General features: G+C 28.0%; 1 protein-coding gene across 4 annotated transcripts in view; it reads left to right on the plus strand.

Moving 5' to 3' along the window:
- The window catches only part of LOC107451315 (uncharacterized), a 40,024-nt gene extending 34,904 nt beyond the window's left edge, over nt 1–5,120 (plus strand). For all 4 annotated transcript variants that reach the window (XM_016067378.4, XM_016067377.3, XM_016067381.3 and 1 more), the window contains exon 6: nt 1,038–5,120. In XM_016067378.4, coding sequence (XP_015922864.2) covers nt 1,038–1,721 — 684 coding nt within the window. In that variant the 3' untranslated portion in view covers nt 1,722–5,120. The remainder of the gene's footprint in view (nt 1–1,037) is intronic.
- The last annotated feature ends 9,452 nt before the right edge of the window (nt 5,121–14,572 follow it).

Genomic DNA, 14,572 nt, shown 5'->3' on the forward strand with positions numbered 1-14,572 from the left:
TACACAAAATCTGAATGAGGAAAAGACATACTTTGTGTTACATATAAATAAAGGAAAAGAACGTAAATAAAGCATAAATAAAAAATTTTAAAAAATGAGCATATTATAACTTTCTTCAGTGTCTCGTGAAACAGCATAAATAAAGCAGAAATAAGGATTAAAAAATGGACGTACTATAGTTTCAAGACACTGAGGAAGGTTCCTGTTTATAAAACTGAGACAATAATATGTCACTTTCTTTACTTTTATTTGTGCTTTATTCATGTTGTTCTGCTTTACAGAAACGAAAAACCTTAAATATTTATAGCATATGTTCAATGTGCATTCCGTTTTCGTCACGCACATGTCTCAGCATCTTCAAAACGTGTTATAGCATGTTCATCCAAATACCACAAAAAGCTTGCTTTTAAAAACTAATTATTAATTTAATTTAATTAAAATTTCGTGCTTAAAAATTTACGAAATCTAATGTTTTCTTAATTACTCGGTACTGATCTATATAATATACGTATCGTAAGAATTAAGAATAAGTGTCTGAAAAACAATAAGAATAATTAGTAAAATACAGATTCAAAATTATAACTTCTGCAAGCAAAATTTTCTATGAAAGTGACCAGGACGAACAATAAAATTACTTTATAAAGGAAGAACTGTAGAGTTTTTTTTTCATTCAAAGGCCGTTTATAATGTTCATTAACACTAAAGATGAAATTTTGACGTAAGAAAAATTAATGTCCAACATACAAAAATAATAGAATGCTTTGTGTCTATCAATTCCGGTTTTTGTGCCATTAAACCTTCGTTAAATAGGCTGTGGTAGTAAATCTTAACAACTCAAGCGTAATATGATTATGGCGCCAAATGGAGGAGCTCATCAGCTCATTGAAATTTATTGGAATCAATTCACTCACCCATTAAAACAGAATGCAGATAGTTGATTTAATACCTTATGTATGATATATCTGTACTTATGTATATTATTATTATTCTGATATGCATTATTTATTGTTGCTTATAGATAGTTCATTTAATTTTAGGTCGGCCATACAGAAGAATTGTTGCCATTTTTTTCTGTTTACATTCCACATCGTTTGTCTTCACTTCACCCTACAGCTAAAAGAGGCCTTGAACTAAATAGTGGACGGCTTGTCACTCCTTTCGACACCCATGCCACCTTGATGGATCTTTTTCATCTTGCAGTACACGATCGGCCACTGGGTCAAAATAATTCCGTCTCGGAAGGCCGTGGACAAACTCTTTTTCGAGAAGTGCCAGCTAATAGAACATGCCAGGACGCGTCCATTCCTCTTGAATATTGTTCTTGCCAAATAGACACTGTCATTTCTTTGTTGGACTCAAGGGTTCAAGTAGCCGCCGAAGCTACTGTATCGTCAATCAATGAAATGATAAAGGGGAGTGACCAAGGGCACCTGTGTGCCAAAAGGACGTTGCATTCCATAAAATCAGCACACCTTGTGAATATAACTGAGGAGAGGGTCGAACCCGGTGATAATATAAGAGTGATAATAGAAACTGAACCAAATGGTGTGTTTGAAGCTTTGATATCAGTGCAGAAGGATGCGGCATCAGTTTTGGGAGAAGTGAGCCGGATAAATTCATATAGATTCCAATCAGATTGCATTAAGCATGTTATACTTCGTAAGTTTTGTTATTGTATACATCATTTGGGAGAAAAAACATCCACAGTCGCCTTCAACTAATGCAATATTTTTTTAATCATTACTGTTTCGTTCGTAAAATTCATCTGTTTTGTTTGTTTCAAATTCAAACATATATTTGAAGTGTCTTAATACATACTGATGTTATATTTTGAGTAAATGTTTTTAAACATTGTAAATATTTTTTTAATTTATTGGAAAACAAAGAAATAGTGCAGGGGCCTGAGTGCAACTCGACAAGACACATTTAATCTTTGGAAGAAATATTTTATGCTATGCTAAATCAATTCAGGAATTTTTTTCAATTTATTTCTTAAGTGTTACTAAGTTCGCTCCTTCTTCGTGAATAACTTTATTCTTGATATACATTAACTGCTGAAACAAATAGCGTATAGTGAGAGGTCAAGCTTTGAAAAAGCTTCGAGAACTTGTCATCACATTAAAATCACAGTTTTTTCTCCAAAAATGAATTCGGGAATTTGCTTTTAATTTGAGACATTTTTAAAAGAAATTTAACAAGCTGTTTAGAAGCAAATATTATTTATCCACATACTAAAATTGTAGATCATTAATAGAGAAGTTACATTTTATTGCATTTATTACCATTATTTCAGGTATACAATTCAAATGGAAGTTCAAAAGTCAAAAGAGTTAACTTTGAGGAAGTTCAAACCACAAAATAGACTTTGTTAAAGTTTGAACCACGTTAATTCTATGCGTCATGAGAAGTTATGTAGCAATATTTTACCATTCTGACAGCTATATTTTTATCACAATTTATTAAAATGTTAAATGTTTTTTAGCTTAAATTGAAACATAAAACCTAAATCGCAACGTATTTTTTAAAAACGCGCACTTAAATAGGAACTCTTATACAGAATGATAACAAGAAGTGATTTTTTTCTATTTCCTTCTTTTACCTAAGTTATTCCACGTCTGATTGCTAATTAAAATGTTAACTTAACAAACATCAAAAGTTATGCTAAATACAATAACTATTTTATAATATTATATGAAAGAACCCGCAAAATATACGAAAATAATGGAAATTCAAAGAAGTTTATATTGCATGAAATATTTGTATAATAAATCACTTATTACGGAAAGAAATTTATGTTATAAGCTTCTGACAGATATTTCTTACGCATGTGTACAATATTAAAGATCAATTCGAATGTTTTACTCTCGTGGACAATACAATATAAAATATCCTAAATAATAATTTTTTTTTAATTTCAATCTTTAAAGAAAACACACGTATAACTAAGCTAAGAGAGGTCCTCATTCTTTGGATTCATCAATTATTACGTTGCCATTTATTTCAGGTTGCACCGTCATGATACAAAAACAGCTTAGATTGTTCTTTTTCCTGCGGAAAGAGAAATTTCAAAAAAATAAACGGAACTAACTACTTTGCATTATACTTTAATAGGGACAAAAGAAAACTTCAAAAGAAAAATAAACTGATATAAAGCAAGGAACACAAATATCACATACCGCATCTATAACATAACACTTCGTGGTAATAATAGTATATAGTTTTTAAAAATGTTCGGTATCTTTTTGCATGAGTGCGAACTCATAAACAGCTTAGCAATAAATATAATTTTTTTTACACTGTAATAAAACTATTTATTAGTTGAAATTACTGAATCTTGCAAAATACTTACTATGAAAATCTTTATAGAATTTCATATGTCTCAGAGATCGATAATATACAACATCTATTTTCTAAAACAAATTTAAATGCTATTTAGAAGCGGTGGTATACGTTAACAACACGGATATAAATATTGCATACAAATGTATTTATTTCGAAATTTCATATGAATATTAACTAAATTATTTTTTTACTGATTAAACTTAGAAAGTATTATTTTTTACTATTATTTTTTACTATTATTACAAAATACCATTATTTTTCGCTCATTATCTGCAGAACTACAGTAAAGCTCAACTGAATATGTTATTCATATTTGATCATTTCAAATTAAATCCTGTTTATAAAAAAAAACTTTAAAATATTTAAGAATAGGACAATTTAAAAATGTTTAAGTATCTATCATTATTAGTTTGCAAAACTATTTCGTATCAAAAGTTATACTTAATAAAATAAATTAATGCATTATTTATCTTCCCTTTCTTCGATTTCATTTTTTTACTTTTAACAAATTTCATATTTCAAACAACTTTTCCTTTTTAATATTATTTCATTTAATTTGAAATGTGCTGTTTGCCTACATTGTCGTCATGATTAATATAAACCTGTACTAGTCATTTTTGAAAATCAAATTATAAAATAATATACGTTTGTCATTGTTTACCTTATATTCCCATTCAAATTCAGTAGCCATTTTTATAACAGTAGTTACACACTCTAAAAAATTTTCAGTGAACTAAATTTGATATTTACTGTTTACATTGGAAAAGAGTAATATTTTCTTGTAAAATTTTTACTTTTTTGGAACAAATGGTATTGTTGATGTTATTGTAAAATCTGTATTTAACGGATAACCATATCTTGCTCAAATTGATAAATTATATAACCTATCAGCAATCAACATCGATTGGAGCTGTTTATAAATCTGAAACATTTCACAGTTTTTTTTGTATGTTTATTTGAGCATTAAATATTTGATTTCAGTTTTGATTTAATATTTAGATAATTCTCGTATAATTTTTTCAGTAAATTATGCGTAACTCATTTAGTCGGGGCCAAAAATGAATGGAGAAAGACAATGCCTATCATTCTGATTATAATTTTTAATCATAATAAAAACTCACATTAAAATCATAAAATAAAATTTTTCTGCTTGGTTAAAATTCCAAGAAATAACTCCGACTGTAAATTAGGTAAATAAGTGTTTTAATGCATAACAACAAGCAAACACTCGTCAAGATTTGGCAATGGGAGATTTCTTTTAACTAAAATTAAACTATTTGGAATTTATAAGTAAGTTTATTTAACTAATTAATAAATATTAACTCACTGCCACATTTTGATAGTTTTTTTGACCAAATTTTCTAAAAAGAAAACAATTAGAAGCACATTAAAAACGAGAATTATCTTTAAAATTTTGGCACACTTAAAAGAAAATGTAATAACTAAGTTGTATTGGTTATACTATAAGCAACATAACGCAGCTATAGTCTTATTTTAGATGTTATTGCACATCAAAGAAGAATTTTGTTACAATATAAGCTTTTTTTCGTAAATCCTATGAATTCCTTGAATGTGTGCATTTGTAAATGCTATAATATTTCTTATAGTTCTTGTATTTAAAAATTTATAAATGTTTACAAATTTGTTTCATTAATATTTATACAAGAATTAAGATGTTTAAACGTTGTACAAATATTGAATGTTACAGCAAATATGCTTTGTTACATTTCTGTAAAACCTTATAAATGTATGTTAATAAAACTCTACGCCAATAATAATGAATTATACTTATTTAGAAGAACAATTTCGTTTCAAAACGACCCATTTAAACTTACCATTTGCACGCCTAATATAAATACGTTTAATTGATTTCATATTAGAATTTATTAGAAAATTTTCTCTGATTTTCTTCAAAAACTAAAATGTTAGGGAAAATTTTAAAAAAATTGTAATAGATGAATAGATTACTTTCATAGCAGTTCAGTCCAAATTCTTTACTGTATAGTGGATGTAGCTTCTTTGTAGAATTTAATTAGAATTTTTGGCCGTTTGTGATCTGAATTTTATTATAAAGGAATATTTATCCCAAAAAGATAAACAAACTCATTTGAAAAAAAATTCTTTATTATTTAGAGAATATAAGTCCATCAAAGGGATCAAGAGAATCACTCTCTCTTAACATCAAGGATTTCTGATGTTAAGAGAATGATAAAAATTAAACGGTTGAGATCGATTTCTTGGAGATCGGATTTCTTCTTTGGCGATCTTGGAGGAACGACTTCTTGAAGCTCGGATTGAGAGGCTAAAGCCCCTCAGTCCGATCGCCAAGAAATTGAAATTAAAGCTAATTGTTCCCAACAGACGGTTAAAAGCATGGGAAGAGATCCATGGTTGGCGAATTATCAAAAGATAACATAGCCAAAAATAAAGCAACACACCATAATCAATATTAGATTTGAAAATAACTTGGCGAAAATGAGTCGCCAAGAAGACAGTGGGAATTAGTATAACCATGAAACTAAAACATTTTGTGGTACGAAAATAAAGAATAAATAGTAATAAGTAGATTTTGTTTTTAGTCTCGATAGTGAGTTTAACATTTGTATTACGATGAAAAGTCAGCCGCTCCATTGATTGTTAAGAACAGAATAAAATATTTATATTAGCTCTAGATAAAATGTAATAAAAATTAAATAATTTGTTTAATTTAATTAAAATTCGAATAAGAATGATTAAAGAAAATAATTTTAGGAAATTAAAGAAATTTTAAAAGATAGGAAATATGTAATGTAAATGTGGCACCACAATTACTTTTTAGTATCGTTCGGGAAAACTAAAAATAATATATTTATAAAAAAAAAAATTGTAATCCATAGCATGGATTTTATCAGCATATGCATAGCATGGATTGAGTCACTTAGCATTGATTTTATTGGAGAGGATAATTCCTTTCCTTGAGTAACTTTGGCTCTAAAGATCAGATTTTCACTTAGTAATGCTTATCTTAATAATTCAAAGGGCTCATCTTAATAATTCATCAACTATGCTATTTATTCAGTTCATACTATTAAGTTATGAAACCAGACGAAAAAGTACTTTCTCAGAATCGACATACATTTTTAAATTCTTGGATGTCAAAAGGGCGCAATCTCGAAAATTTGGTCCCCCAATAGTTTACTCAAAAGAGAGGTCAAAAGTTTGAGCTTCTTAATGTTAATTTCATTCTTTGTGTGCCTTGTCATATCAGCGAATCAAAAACTTCCTACACACTATTATAATACTCATATTTTCAAAGACAATATCTTGAAAAGAATTAGTTTTAATAATTATTCGTATTTTTATTTCATGATAATTAAAACAGCTTTGAGTTGTAAATTTTTAAAACTATGTAATTTTAAATGACTAAGAACAAAATTTGCGGAAATCAGTAAAATAGTTTCTGAGTTATAAAATTTCGAAAAATTCACATTTTTAAATTTTTATTTCCTGAAACTCGACTGATTATGACAAAATTTTATAATTTTCGTTTAAAAATCACTAAGGAAAAAAAGTTTTGGGAATGCTTTCATGATATTTTAGAAGTTCGTTTTATATAAAGAAAGATTTTATTTTAAATCGGCTTTTTCATACATTAAAAAATAAAACACTTATCCATTAGACAAAATGATGAATGAAGCTTTTCTATTAGCTTATACTATTAATTATTCCAACAGAAATATAAAGTTATTTTTAATTTTAAGAAAATAATAAAAATTTTAAAAAATATTAAAAAAAAGAACCGCAACTTTTTTTTAGTTTTGCACGAAAAAGTAAGAAATGAAATATTCATTGTAATTTATAAATATCGAATTGATATGGTCTCATTTAATTTATTCATTCTTCATAAATTTTATCCTAAAATATGTTGCTGATGCAAAAATGCTCTTCATTTATTTATTTTTTTCCTTTATATCTCATCTTTTGTAAATTTTCTTTTGTAAAACCGGGTGTGAGTTCAAATACATTTGCATTGCAGATAACTAAAGAAAAAAACTTATAAAAATCTGTACATCTACTCTGTTAATTAAAGAGAAGATAGGAACTAACGATAAAGGATTTTAGTATTGGAAAAGCAATCAAATCAGGTAAATTATTAATATTATATTACATTAGGAAAAAGATGATAAGAAGTTATATCGTAACAGTTATTACTTTCTTGGAATTTGGTGGAAATTTTAATTGAGTATTAGTCAGAATTGGAAGCTTTTGGGAAAGTCCGGAGTTAGAGTTGGATTCAAACATATTAACTGTCGACTCCACTGCTATAATTAACACTACGAAATCATGCACTGAAAAACATATGCCAAGACTAATTAGTGAAGCTAAAATTTTTACACTCTTTTTATTTATTGCCCGTACCGATTACGTAATTAGATTAAGCAAAACACGTTTTCAATAGTACCCATCAAAATAAAAATTAACTGTAATCAGTATCATTTAGCATGATGCTCTGCTCGAGGTCATCTCATTACAGCCAAAATTTATTACAAGCTATTTTCTGCAGTACTTATCTCTTTCGGTGAACTGCGAAAATATAGTATCACAATACAGTAATACATGCATTAAATTCGTATATTTCGTACGAATTAAAAACCACACTGATTACCAAAATTAATTAAGCATTATCGGCATCAATAATGATATTTAGTGTATGGTTCCCTTTAATGAATCTGTACCTTTTCTTGATCAATTTTAATTCTTAGTTCATAACTTATTTCTATTTATTTCATTTACCGTTGATTTAAAATTATTCAACTTTATGGAAACGCGTTTTGAAAACATAATTATAAATGAAATAAACAAGTGGTTTAAGATGACTTTAGGAATACCAATTCACACACATAGCACCGATCCAAGTGACATTTGTATTGATCACCGAGATTGTAAAAAATAATTAAGCACTTAAGAACGTACAGTAAAATCTAAAATAGTTTAATTTTATTTATAACAATGAATAATGTTAAACCAATGTGAAAAAATCATTTTTAAATATCTCTCCTGCACAGACTATTTTAAATTTTTAAACGATTTCTAGAATAGGGGGCTAAAATTTGCTCTTTATAGTCGATGTCCACATTTTAGAAAAATGGTCCTAGAGCTATAGAGGCTGTCTTGAAAAATGGTCCTAGAGCTATAGAGGCTTTAAAATAACATTCCAACATCGCAGACAGGCAAAAATATTGAGTAAACACTAACAAAAATTGGACGGGTAGTAGTTAAAACATTTTGACCAACAACTTTAGTACTAAAAGCTACACTGAACGCTTTGTTCTAAAAGTCATCTTCTAGAGAAGACAAAATTGCAGAAAGAGAGAATCGATCGATAGAAGAAATGTGTCAACTTCAGAAAGTCAACTAATGGGATAAAGTTCTGGTAATCCTAGGGGAGTGTTTGGCACAAGGGGTCGTTTTTATAATTCTTTTTGGTCATGCAATTGCCTCATGTTAACATCAAAATACATATAACTCGGCATTTACATTTTCCCACTACAGAAGTTTTACAGATGAATTATGTCAAAAATATGTGCATTATGAGTACTAATATGGCCTGGATTTTGATGATGCGTTCATTTTTTTTCTCTCATTAAAGGCAATATTTAAAAATTTCAGGATATCTTTAAAGTTTTTGAATATTTTTTAATATAATCTAGAGTTGTTTCTTTAACATTTTAGGATTTTTTTAGGTATTGTGTCATTTTTCATACAAATTTTTTTTGAATATTTTATGCCTTCTATATTAGAACTTTCAGTAACTCTTGAAATCTTCTTCCTTTAAGAAACCTTTTTCTCCTTTTCGACATTTGCTTTAAACTTCAATAAAAATAAATTCAATAAAGATATGATTTTCAAATTGAAATTTTTATTTAATTATAATGGAATCTTTTTTTTTAATTTATTTTTAAAAAAAATTTTATGTTATTATGGGCATTTAATACTATATTTAACAGCATTTCGTGGAATTTTTTAGGTCATCTGAAACCATGTGACAACAGATTTTGTTTGCAATGAAAATTTAAACTTAAAAATTGCCATTAGATTCATAAAAAAGCGTTAAATTGTTTGATCAAAACAAGAAAAACAATTCTAAATGTTAGAGGTAGTCTCCCATAAAAAAAATATATATTTTTTTTTTAAATCTTAATAATTTTCTACATAAATAATTTTATGTAGACAACCGAAATATTAATAACTTATTTTTAATTGCTTGAATATAAATATCATTATTACTGGTTAAAAAAAAATCCTAACTCTCAGAATCCCGGTGATCCTTCCATGGAACCCTAAGGTTCCACAAAAACAACTTTCGGGAACACATTATATCACTTTAATGGGTAACGTCGAATGATTATAACATTAAAAGTTAATATGTTCAAAATAACCGGTCATAAAGAATTTGATAATATGCCATGTTTATTTTCTATTTTTTTTTTTCATTGAGAGTGTTTTAAAAATAATTAATGTGAAAGTGTTTTTTTGTTTCACACAAAATAAATTATATCGGAAATCACTTTTTCTGGATACTTAGCTTCGGACCCGGAAGTTCAAGCTCTCCACAACATTTATGGTGGTAGTAAAACAACATTAAAATATAAGTGTTTTTGCTTTTTTTTTCAGAGAGTGTGATATTTGAGAAGGGTATAACATGATTTATGAAATATTATTTTAAGGGCTATTATTAATAAAATTAATTCACACATTATTTAATATCATGAAACTTACATCGACAAACATTTTACAAATATTTAACGAAGCAATCAATTTTTATGTTAAAAAAGGCAAGGAAAAATGGCATGACCATTCGTCTATTACTATTTGCGGAATAAATATTTTTTTAAATAAAACTTGGCAATGTAATCTAGGCATTCTGCAAAATAATAACACAAAAATAATCCTTCAAAATAAAAGCGCAAAACATTGTTTTTTATTTTCTTAATAAAATATCACAACAAAATTTTACATTACAAGCAGAAAAAATTAAACATTTCTTTTACATTTTTGTTCTGAAAAATATTTTTTATTAACTACATTTATTCATAATTCATAACTTAATCTAACAAATTAATCTCAAGAATTTTTTACAAAATTTAAATTTATGCGTTTTGTAAATAATAAATATATTTTTAATTTTTTTTTCTTCTTCAATAATTGTGAAAGGGCAAAGATTTAGAAATAAAAATTAACTTAAAAACTAAGAGAGTTGAACTAGTTTTGCCAGTTTAACGCTATTTATTTTAAAGAGATACTATTAATGGCGCATTGGTAATTTCTATTTTTGTAAAAAAGTTGCAGAAACTGATTCGATTGTTTCAAAATTTTCTCTTATTTTTTAGGCATATACCAGCTTAGCTGGATCCATGTATCCCATGAAAAATATTCAGAAATCGACCAATAAAACTAAAAATTAAAATAATAATTGTAGAAGTGTGGTCTCTCGCTCTCGTGTCAGCTAAAAATATTATGCTTTAATTTGAAATAAGCATACAAAATAATTTTTTTAAACTGGAATCGCTGTTTTAGAAATATTAAAAAATTTACTGAATGTAATAGCATCCTTACCTTATATCTTCTGTTGAATAATAATGCTTAAAACATGAAGTACTTTATGTAAAACCAGGAGGCCCCATCCCACCAACCCCTGATATTACTTTCGTATTTTCTTTCGGATTGCCTCGCGATTCAAGTTTACTTCACTTGCAGACTGAATATTGATATATTTCTTTATAACTTTGTTCTAGAAACAGCTCTAAATTATTATGTTAGCTGTGTAAACTGTTGTTGTTCTCTTATGCCACTCGACAATATTAACAAGCCTATTTTAAAGAAGAGGTGTGAGCTTCTTCTTGTTTTCCAGTAGCGCCATCTATGGCGAAGAACTCGACTTCTGCTACACACACATACGTCACAGCCCGTTTTACATGGAGGGCACATTCACTCACCATCCATCCGCAGATCGTAAATTTCACCTGAACCAGAGCACGATCAATCTCCGATCCAGTTGCCCCTGAGGAATTGATTTGTTATAGTAACTTGGAGGACTTTGTCACCCCAACATATTTAACGCGCACCACTCACCATTTTGTACATAGGGAATCTTCGGCACAGGGATCGATCTTGCGACCCCTTGGACATGCTCCCAACACCCTACTAACCAAGCCATCCCATTCCAGCTGCGTAAACCAATATGCATACTTGCAACTCGAGAAGAAGCGGAGTGATTATCCCTTCATGTGATTTAAATCAGATTTTTTAATTGGATACTTGTAAGCGATATCACGTTTGTGTGTCAAACCTGATTGGTTTCTGAATCAACAAATGCTACGATTTATTTACGATGGCGTCACTTGCAGGTATCCACCTAAAATAAAAATATAAAACAGTGTGTTTATGTAAATTGCTCGCTTTTAACCTATTACAGCCTTTCGTTGGTGACATAAAAAAAAGCTTTCTGCAATACGCATTAGATATTATAAAATGATTTAAAAGAGCTCGAAATATAGCTTGTGATTTATACAGTCAAATTTAGTAATGAATTATCAAATTAATTCATTAACGGATGAGTATGTTAAATTAATAACCACATGCATTTATTTCTTTTTAAATTTACTTAAAATTATAGATATACGTACCATATTAACGGGATAAAAGATATATATTTCAATAATAGAAAATGTTTTTTCTCTGCAAAAAAAAGTGAATTTTGAAGCTTTGATACTGTACCACAGCCAGAGAGTTGAAAGCCCAATCATTTGGATCGCATGATAAATGAAAATTAATTTTCGAATTCGCAACTGTGCTGGTTGCTTTAATTTATTTAGATTTATTTTAAATGTTGCTGGCAGAAGGTAACATATGCCCTTTATTAAAATCATGCAATTCTCTAAGAAATTAGAACATCATTGACCTCAGTCAAATTTCGGGAGGCTTTCATGATTTCCCTCTTCAAATAACGTAAATAGGTGATATTTTTCCTCTGTAAATCCTTCGCCAAGGAAAGAATGTTCTGATATTTGACTCTGTTTCGCTGTCTTACAAAACATGAACAAAACTACAACGTCAAAAAAAGTTCTCATCAGTTAAATAAATCGAATTTTCAGCGAAATCGATAAAATAAAATTCCTTCTATTACAGTAGGCAACTCGTTTCCAAACAAAATCAAAAATGACATTATAAGATGAACCCAATATTTTGCATATTTATTTTCACATTATTTTAACTCAATAATTTGAAAATTAAGATAAGCACGCAAAAATTTTAAGATTTATGTAACTATTATAGAAATTTTTCAGTCCTGAAAAATAAAATATAAAAAGATTGAAGTTCAACAAATGATGTTCTTGATTTATTTTACAGCGTCGGTTACACGAAGGCAATTTGCTAACTTATATAACCTTCAATGTTAGAAGCAAGATAACTCAACCTTCACACGGATCATTTTTAAGGATAAGAGAGGATCAAAAAGTAGCTTTTTATCCAATTTAAAACATTTTTATATTGAATAGAAATAGGCAATTATAAAGTTCGACGACGAAGATTTTTTCTCAATGGTGACCGCACCCATAATTGAAAAATTTCCAACACCAAAGAAATAAAGAAAACTTAATGGTTTTACAATTTGGTAAAGAAAGATTAATGATGCAAATAGAATTTGCGACCATTTTGTCTTCTTTTAATTTAAGGCTACAATCAGTAGGTATTTGAAAAAAGCAAATTAATATTTTTTCTAGAGCATTATTACGTAAATAAAGTATAAGGTAAGAATATAAAAAGTAAAACATGCAAACAGCAACTGTGATTCAATTTCCATGGACTCATAAAAATAACACTAAAATTTAAAAACTTAACAAATTTTATTTAAATAAAAAAAATAACTACCGCTATGATTGAGTTCTAGTGCCTAAAGATACGATAACGAAATGAAAAGTTATTTAGGATGTCATGTTTCTGTGCACTGTACTTACCAAATTTAAGAGGATGGTACTTTTAAATATTTTATTAGCATATAAAACGTCTACAAAATTTACTGCTATAGACATGCGTTGTTCTGATCGATTATTTTTATTACGTTAATAAGGTGTAGATATGATGGGTTTGAGTATAGCTATTTCCATCTTCTTATAGCTATTGCAATTAGTTAAAACAAAAAAATAAATAAATAATTCAATAAGCAAAGAAGTTAGTAGTTGCACCTGTTGCAAAATTAAATTTAGTATAGCTGCAGATAAATTATAAGTATCAGTTTCAAACTATTGGCTATTGTATAAACGCAGTAAAGCAGCACATTCATATAGATACTTTTAATTTTTTTAAAAACTAATTTAGGGTAAATTTTTATAAGTTTCTGGTTACTCTTCTTAAATTAAGGAACATTCAAATTTAACATTTTTATCATAATAGTACATATTTCATTAATATTAGCTAAAAAAGGGGGATACTCACTAATATTATAAAAAATAATACCTTTAACAAAGGAGAAAAAAAATAACTATTTGAATTGGTAATTTTTTATAATTGGGAAAACAAGTACTACTACTTATATTTTTATTCTCTTTTTAAATAATGCTTATATCTTGTAAACAATAAATTAAATGGTCTTCTAAACCATTGGCATATGATACCTCAAGTATTTCATGTTCCTCTAATGTTTCAACCTATTCACTCAAATGAGGACTAATTCCTGTTAAAAGAACTCCACCATCTTACTGGAACCAAATATCTCCTTACATTTCTAAGTATAGGAAACGTCCCAAAAAATATTCTTTATTCTACTGAACATGTTCAGAAATGATTCGTCACAACTCACTACATAAAAAAGTGACCACTTTCATCAAAATATCTTATTTAAAACACAAATTATAGCTTACATGCATCTTCTTCGTTCAGCAAATCATCAATACTTTTTGCCTAACATCAATAGTTTTTATTGATTCACTTAAAAATTCAGTTTTCATACCTGAACCTGACCCTACATGATCAGAATAGGTTTATACAGTAAATATTATAATTTTAAATACTTCTTAGCATCAAGCTATATTATTATCCAAGGTTTTATTATAAGTGAATAAACTGTTTTGAATCTTTATGATTTTTATAAGATGTTCCATAAACCAGTTTCGGATTTTTCGAAATAACCATAACTTTAGATATTTCTAATTTAATTTAAGGAGATTCTGTTAACATTATAAAGCAATTT

This window comes from Parasteatoda tepidariorum, chromosome 5, assembly GCF_043381705.1.
Source record: "Parasteatoda tepidariorum isolate YZ-2023 chromosome 5, CAS_Ptep_4.0, whole genome shotgun sequence".
Taxonomy (NCBI): Eukaryota; Metazoa; Arthropoda; class Arachnida; order Araneae; family Theridiidae; genus Parasteatoda; species Parasteatoda tepidariorum.